Source organism: Palaemon carinicauda, chromosome 20, assembly GCF_036898095.1.
Source record: "Palaemon carinicauda isolate YSFRI2023 chromosome 20, ASM3689809v2, whole genome shotgun sequence".
Lineage (NCBI taxonomy): Eukaryota > Metazoa > Arthropoda > Malacostraca > Decapoda > Palaemonidae > Palaemon > Palaemon carinicauda.
The window spans coordinates 25,515,439-25,524,237 of record NC_090744.1 but is presented as its reverse complement, the minus strand read 5'-3'; the positions used below and the strand labels follow the sequence as shown (position 1 = coordinate 25,524,237).

Below are 8,799 nucleotides of genomic sequence, written 5' to 3'. Positions count from 1 at the left end.
TAGAAGTAAACACCATGTTTTTCTTAAAACCTCTGATTTTATTAGAACAACTAAACTCTTCAGTAAACATAATGAGACTTACATTAAGCAAAATAGTTATAAAATTCACACTCATAAATATGATGACTAGTAAATATCAAATACTAAATTAATTGTACTTCAATATACACTTCAAGTAAGAGAAACAGAATTAAATATATAACCAAGAAACTAACAAAAAAAACATTGGAACATGAGTTATAAAAGAAAATGGTAGTGCTATTTCAGACACACTATAAGGAAACTCCTTTCAAGTGAATAAGCAGAAAACACCTTTCTAAAGTCAACATCCTCCCGGCAATAGGGGACGAAGCCACCTATTAAAGAGCACAACTTAGACCTTATCTAAATTATACATGGCAGAAAAACACACAAAAATTAGTAATGTAGTTTTACAAAATAAACACATTAAGCTTTGCTTGACATGCACAACTGCATGACTTACAGTGACTATTATAAATCTAACTTAGTAGGAGGCTTAATTACTCTACCAGACTTAGACTTTGGAAATACATCCTCATCACTAACAGTATGGATAGGCATTTGAGGATTATCACATACATCTCTCTCAAAATCATCACAGGATGCATCAGTAGTAATCAAATCTTCAGATCTACCTACTTCAAGATTATACAATCTTTGAATGGGTCTAGTCATTTCTCCCTTTTTAGTTTTGAGCCTTACACTTCTTACAAGTCCATCTCTACCTTTAAAAACATTTACAATAACCCCAAGAGGCCACTTCAATCTAGGAAGGTTATCCTCCTTTATCAACACAAGGTCACCCTTAGACAAATCACATTTTTTATTGAATCCTTTAACAACTTGAGGCAAATTGGTTATATAATTGTTACTCCAAATTTTCCAAAAATGTTCTAGGTTCTTGTTTCTTAAAACTTCTCTTTCATTCAAGTCCCTGGAAGTCACCTTACATGGCTCAACATTTATTAAGGATTTACAATGTGGGGCTCTTCCTAGGATAAAATGTGATGGAGTGAGATAATGAATGGAATCAAGTTCATCACTCACATAGGTCAATGGTCTGGAATTAATACAGGACTCTATTTCTACTAGTATAGTTTCTAATTCACTCTTACTTACATAGTTCAGATTCAGTGTCTTTCTCAAGGCAAGCTTAACTGACCTAATGAGTCTCTCCCACCAGCCCCCCCACCAGGGAGCACGAGGGGCAATAAAGTTCCATTTGGGAGCCAAGTGGCCATACAGCCTTTGTACTTCATACCTAGCAGCTACAAAAGTCTTTGCATTATCTGAATATATAACACTAGGTAAACTTCTCCTGGCAACAAATCTTCTTATAGCCAATAAGCAGTCAGGCAAGGATAAAGATTCTGTAAGCTCTAGGTGTACAGCTCTTACAACACCACAAGTGAACAACAATACATAAAATTTCTTACTAGGACAATCAGCACAAAAGAGGGGGCCTGCATAATCTAAGCCTGTGACATCAAAGGGTGGAGAAGCCCTTATTCTTTCTTTAGGTAATGGAGCCACAGGCTGACTACAAGGTTTTGAATCATGCCAACGGCAACTTAAACATTCCTTTATTACTGTCTTAGCTAATCTCCTCATTCCTATAATCCAAAAGTTATTTCGTAGGGATGAAATTACGGTATCCACACCTGCATGCTTTAAAAACCTGTGCTGAAATCTGATCAACAGTTTAGCCAATTGACCCTTTGGAATTATAACAGGATGTTTAGTGTCATATTCCAAGTTAGAAAACTCAAGACGTCCCCTAATTCTTATTAAGCCTTTATCATCTAGAAAGGGGTCAAGATTTCTTAATTTAGACCATTGAGGGATAGCCTTTTTACCCAAAAGTACCTTTATTTCTGCAGAAAACATTTCTCTTTGGATGCAGTAAATCAACTTCAACTTAGCAAAATCGATCTCTTCAGTAATGAGAGGGCCTGCCACTTTGTTATTACTATTTCTACAATTTATGATAAATCTTAAGACATAAGCTGTAACTCTCAACACCTTGCTTAATTTACTGTATCGATCTAAATCTATCAACGGGTTGTCTGGCATGCCTTGTACATTAAGACAGACAGCAGTACTTTCTATGCCTATTTCATCTTTATACTTAACTGGGTTACCTTCCCTTTCCTGGTATTGGGATTCTTTTAACATACTAGGCCCATAGAGCCACATAGTACTATCCACAAGCTTGTCTGCCAACAGACCTCGTGTTATCAGGTCAGCTGGATTGTCCTTACTTACACAATGTTGCCAGCAACTGGGAGGTGTTAACTCTCGGATTTCCTTTACCCGATTAGCTACAAATAGGTCCTTCTTACTAACATCTCTTTGAATCCATGACAGAGCAATGGTAGAATCTGTCCAACACCTAACTCTAACACAGTTATCTAGGTTAAGGGTATTCTTCACAAAGTTGACTAATCGTGAACACAAAAGACATCCCATGAGTTCTAACCTCGGCAATGTAATTGTCTTTATGGGAGCAACTCTTGACTTAGAGGACACTAATGACACCTTGTATGAGCCGTTCTCCACAGGCACTCGCAGGTACACACAAGCCCCATAGCCCTTTTCAGAGGCATCACCAAACCCATGTAGTTCCATATGACTAAGCTTCCCCCAGGCCTTTGGTGAAAAATAACATCTATCTATCTGATAATTCTTAAAATGCTCACTACTAAGGAGCCATCTTTGAAACTTTAGCTTCAACTCTGATGGCATTTCTTGATCCCAAGTCAAACCCAGTTTCCAGAGTTCCTGAAAAAGTATCTTGCCATACATAACATATGGACTGATTAACCCTAAAGGGTCAAAAATCTTGGCTATCACACTAAGGATACTTCGCTTAGTACAGACTACTTCTACAAAGGAATCTGAGTTTATGCCATCAAAGGAGAAACTGTCCAGTGAGTTACACCACTTCAGGCCTAATACAGTATTGGGTTCATCAGAATTTATAAAGGGTACCTTGTCACATAACTGAGAAGTAATTAGCAAACTATTTGATACAAGTTTTGTAAGGTCCATACTAGCATCAGCTAAAATGCTACGGGCTTCACAAAATTTATCAGCTGCTTCTACAGCAGAATCCGCACCACTCAACCAATTGTCTGTATACATGTTAGCCTTCAAATCTTGCACTACACTATTTGGGGGATACTTATCCAAATGATGTTTGATTGTGGCATTTAACAGAAATGGGCTCGCTGTGTTACCAAAGGGTACACGTGTGAATCTCATGTGCCGTATTGTACCATCATCTCTTGGCCACAAAAATCTATGAACATCTCTGTCTTTCTCTTGTACACTAATTTGCAAAAAGGCCTTTCTTATATCAGCTGTAACAGCAATGGGCCAACGACGAAAACGAATGAGTACCTCAACCAAGTCAGGGTTGAGTGATGGGCCTGAGGACAAACAGTCATTCAATGATACACCATTGTAACAAGAGGCAGAGGCATCAAACACAGGTCTTATCTTAGTACTTGAACTACTTAATTTAACTACTGGACGATGAGGCATATAGTACACAGGATTCACTCCTGAAATTTCCTGCCTTGGTACCTCTTCTATTATGTGATCTGACTCATAACTATCAAACACTTTTTGATATTCTTTCTTAAGCTCCTTATCGTGTTCTAACTTAACCATTAGCCTACCTAACCTTTTATGGGCTATGACAACATTATTTAAAAGCCTTTCCTTAGCAGAATCATCCTTCCATGGCAGTGCAACCTCATAGCGACCATTCACAAACTTCACAGTACTCTCAAATTCTTTGAAAACTTTGGTTTCACTATAACTTTCAACAAATTCCCTAGGCTTAACCCCTACAGTTTCCAAATCCCAAAAATTACACAAATCTGAATCTGAAACAGAGGAGATACACAATAATTGTGGTACAGAGTAGGTACAAGAGTCATTGGTTTTATACAGCCTGCCACTCAAGACATAACCAAAGAGAGACTTCATGGCTACGACATGGTTAATTTGGAAGGCATCTACAGGAGAAATCAGTGTCCAGTAGAAATCTAGACCAATCAGTATATCAATCTCAATGGGAGAATCATGGTGGTAATCATCAGCTAATACAACATGAGAGAAAGAGTTAAGCACTGAATCTGGTACAATAGGCCTAACCAAGGGTTGACATATTCTGGGAATCTCCGCAGCAATAATACGTACCACTTTCTTGTCAGAGTCCCACAACTTTAACTCATAAACATTTCTGTGTTCATTTTTTCCACTGCTATGACCACCAAAACTAGAGTATGGCATAGGTGCACTAGTGATCCATTGTGGTTTACACTTCTTCACAAATTTGCTACTAATATAAGACCTGTCTGCACCATTATCAAACATTACCTGAGCAGTGACAACAGTACCATCACTACCACTCACCTGAACTTTGGCAGTTTGTAAAATGGTACAGTTACCACCTTGCCCTGTTAGAAGTGCCACATCGCCAGGCTTGTCACTGCCAATAGCACCTTCCTTTGCTTCACTTTCCTCCTTCTTAAGGTTCATTTCCAGCCTAACGCCACACATTAAGGTAGAATGGGCACCGTTACACTTTGTACACCTTGTACGAGCTTTACAGTCTCTTGACATGTGTCCACTCTTCAAACACTTGAAACATAGGCCTAAACTTCTTATTTTTTCACCTCGCTCCTTTCCACTCAATTCTAGCACACCATAACAGTTTTCCGATTTGTGCTTCTTGGCACAGAAGCTGCACATTGTGTTTTCTTGCTTGGACGAAGCATGAAGGGCTGCGGCTGAATACACCTTGTCTTTAGAACTCTTATTTTCAATTTTCTTTACTTCAATACTACTCTTTCCCTTAAAAGCTTCAAACCTTTCTAATCTTGAAATTTCCTTGTCTAAGAATGTCAATAACCAATCTAAATCACTCTCATGTCCATCACCATCCCTGGCCCACTCTAGCCGCAGTTCACTTGGCAAACGGGAGAGGATGATAGGTGTAAGAAACACTTCACATTGTTTTCCTGTGATGCCTAGCGCCTCCAAACTGCGGATGTGTATTAGAATGTCATCTCTTAATTTCCACAGCTGTGCCACACCCTTGGGTCCGCTGACATTAATGTTGACCTCACCATTTAACAATGCCTGGACATGAGCAAAAATAATCCTTTCTGGCTTGTGGTAGCGTTCCTTCAGTAGTTTGCAGGCAACCTGGTAATTAGCACTGGTATGAGCTAGTCCCTTCACTACATTCCTGGCATCTCCCTCCAGCAAAGACAGCAAATAAGTGAACTTACTAATCACTGGAAGGTCTGTTGCATCGATGTGGGAATTATATTGATCCCAGAAGGACTGCCATTGGGTCACTTCACCACTAAACTTCGGTAGCTCCAGCTTGGGTAACTTGACATTGGTGATATCGGACTGTCCACTTATACTGCCAGCTTTAGAACCAGGACACGCTGCTGCTGCTAACTTCCTTATCTGGTCTTCAGCTTGTATCCTAGGCTGCACACTTATTGTTCTAAACTCATGGGCTTCATCCAAAAGTTGTTCTAGTTCTTCTTCAGCTACCTCAATTTCTAATGCTTCTTGGACTTCATCCAACTTAGCTAGTCTCTGGTTGTATTCCTTGATAGCATACTCAAATTGACTAATAGTTGTGGTGGAAGACTCCAAAAGGTCACTCAGTGCCTTGGAAGCTCTTGTCACCCACCCTCTACATGTAGTCCTAGTCTTCTTTAACTTCTCCATTATCTTCACTGCACAACTTACTTTCTTAGAGGGAGTGTTCCCGGGTCTGGGCACCAAAATGTGGGGGATTATTTAAGCCCACATCGTACAGGAAGGTATGGAAAAAGGAGAGCCTTGGGCTAGAAGTAAACACCATGTTTTTCTTAAAACCTCTGATTTTATTAGAACAACTAAACTCTTCAGTAAACATAATGAGACTTACATTAAGCAAAATAGTTATAAAATTCACACTCATAAATATGATGACTAGTAAATATCAAATACTAAATTAATTGTACTTCAATATACACTTCAAGTAAGAGAAACAGAATTAAATATATAACCAAGAAACTAACAAAAAAAACATTGGAACATGAGTTATAAAAGAAAATGGTAGTGCTATTTCAGACACACTATAAGGAAACTCCTTTCAAGTGAATAAGCAGAAAACACCTTTCTAAAGTCAACATTAGGGATGCCTTAAAAGCATCACATTTTTCACAAGTGTCCTGGGATGGGTGATGGAAGGACAGATTGAACTCTTCATTGAAGACTTTTCTCTACATTGGTTCTTTTTCTGGTGCTAAATTGTTTTCATGGCAGTATTTTTGGTAGAATCGATACATCTGAGCTTTTGTGAGATCTGGATTCAAATATTTTCTTTCTGAGTATGCTCTAGCATAATGACGTTTCCATGCCAGAAACTGGTTGATATGCTTCTTAATCATCTCTACAGATTTGGGGGATATTTTCTTCGGTTTCCCATGTTTTTCTCTTCCATCTGGTGCTAAATTGCCACTTTCAGACTGTCGCATCTTCTCTGTAATAATCCTAGCTCTCGTGAGCGTAATACCAAAAGTAGATAAAAACATCTTTTGGCATGCTGTACTTCCTTTTTCAGGTATTAGGCTAGAGGTTCATTCATGTTGCATCTTGACAATGTCTGATGTACTCTTACATATATTCACTGATATCACGCACATTACTACGGATTTTGATATTAAATAAATAGTAATTGCTTGCAACCACGTTAGTAACAGAAACGATTTATAAAGTTATGTACGCATATAAATTGTTAAAATCGTTTGGTGCAAGAAAGGCTGAAGTTGACATTGGCCTCTCACGTGGCCCTCTAGGGTTGTAGTAAATAAATATAACAAGGGCCAATCTCGACATTGGCCTTTCTAGCATGAATATTTTCATTTGTTACTTGACTTTGGCTAGAATAGAGCGCTTAGTGTAGCTCACTGAACCCACGGACGACATTAACCCTTATAGCACTAATACAGAGGAAATTTTTTAGTTTAGTGGTGGTCTTATCTTCAATCGGCCATTTTTTGACATTGGCCCTTCTTGTACTCAGCCCTAGATTTATGAAACTGTCTCTTGAAAGGAAATAGTTTTGATTGAAAAATTAAAAAAAAAAAAGAAAAAAAAGAAGTTTCTTTTCAGATGTAGCTCGCAAGGCTGATTTAGCTTCACGTCAACTAATTAAAAGTTTAATATTTTTTTTTTTTAGATCATTTATGTTTAGCCTTTTGCTTGAGAGGTTTAGACATATAAAACAATAAAGGATATCAGATATTTTATATTAAGGACAAAGGATACTTAGATTCACTCAAAACTTTATTTCCTTTTGGTTACAATATTATACAGAAAGTTTAACATAATCTTAAAATTCTCAATAGAAAACTATGAAATCCTTTTTTGGTCCTAAGGTGAACTACTCTTCCAAAGCCAGCTTCTGCAACCTCTCGGTGTTTTCATCCAAAAGATTTACTTGCATTTGCAACTCCTCATTCTGTTTAGTTACAACACACAGAGTTCCACTCTGTTTCAAAAGATCATCTTTCAAAGTCTGGCACTCTTTGCTGTGACAGAGGACCTCCTCTCTCAGTTCTCGTAACTTTGAGAATTGCTGGTTACATTTCGTTGAAATAATCTGTTGTTGTTCTTGTTGGTATTGAATGAGGTCATCCTTTTCTGCTATTTCCTGCTTCTGCCAGACAATGTAGCCAATCAAGTGGAGCTTCTCTTGGTGCCATCTTCGACTTACAAAACGCCAGATCTCAGTTTCCCTTTCCAGTTCCACCAGTTCTTCATTCTGCTCCAGAAGTAAACAGGACATATCCTGGCATTCGGAATTTCGCCATTCGAGAAGATCTTCTAGCGAGGCTTTCTCTTCATCCAGATCCATGATAGCCAAAGACAGGTCCTTCGTCATCTTCTTGAAGATCAGCAACTGTCTATGAAGGACCTCGAGAGGACGGTCCATACGGAGGATTTCCAGATCTTGCCATTCCAGCTGGGCCTCTTGATGGTCACACCTTTCAGTCAGCTCTTGGACTTTGGTCTTCAGCTCTTCCTTCTGGGCAGCGATAGCTTCTTTTTCCTGCCTCTGGCCGACCAGCATCCGAACCAGCGCATCCTTCTCACGCCTTACATCTTCCAGGGAGTTTGAAGAATTTGGAATTTGATCCATTTCTTCGTTTGGTTTTCCCAGAATGTCTTCGACTGGACGACTCTGCTTGCATTCCATTTCTCCGCTTTTGAGTTCCATTTCACAAAAGCGGGTTTTCTTAGTGGCTTTCAAAGCGTCTGTTCTCTACTCGTTTTATAGAAGCCAGCAAGAAATTTTATATAAAAAACTGTAACAAGGTTTCTTGGTGTTTATTTTAAATTTCAAGATACTTGAAAAAATAATCCAATTTTTCTTATTTCATTTTTAAGCAAATATCTTGAAAGGTCGGAAATACTGTTTTGAATCAATAGTTTTCAAGAAATATTTACTCCAGACACGTTTTCACTTACAACAAACAAACAAACACATGCACACCTATATACAGTGCATATACACGTGCAATAGCAAGTCCAGAAAAGCCAATGTCTGTCCCATCTTCCAGCTATTAAGGAAAAATTTACTTTTAGTTTTTATTTATTTGGTCATAAACTGCTCTCTCTCTCTCTCTCTCTCTCTCTCTCTCTCTCTCTCTCCTCTCTCTCTCTCTCTCTCTCTCTCCTCTCTCATATGCTCCG

The 8,799-nt window shown here is 38.5% G+C and overlaps 2 protein-coding genes across 2 annotated transcripts; both read right to left on the bottom strand.

The window, feature by feature from the left end:
• Nucleotides 1-492: 492 nt before the first annotated feature.
• On the bottom strand, nt 493-6,225 carry LOC137659698 (uncharacterized). Its single transcript, XM_068394519.1, has one exon. It carries the CDS (start codon nt 5,782-5,784, stop codon nt 493-495), a length of 5,292 nt encoding a protein of 1,763 aa, XP_068250620.1. The 5' UTR covers nt 5,785-6,225.
• Nucleotides 6,226-7,486: 1,261 nt separating this feature from the next.
• Nucleotides 7,487-8,323, bottom strand: LOC137659697 (uncharacterized). Its single transcript, XM_068394518.1, has one exon. It carries the CDS (start codon nt 8,321-8,323, stop codon nt 7,487-7,489), a length of 837 nt encoding a protein of 278 aa, XP_068250619.1.
• Nucleotides 8,324-8,799: the final 476 nt, after the last annotated feature.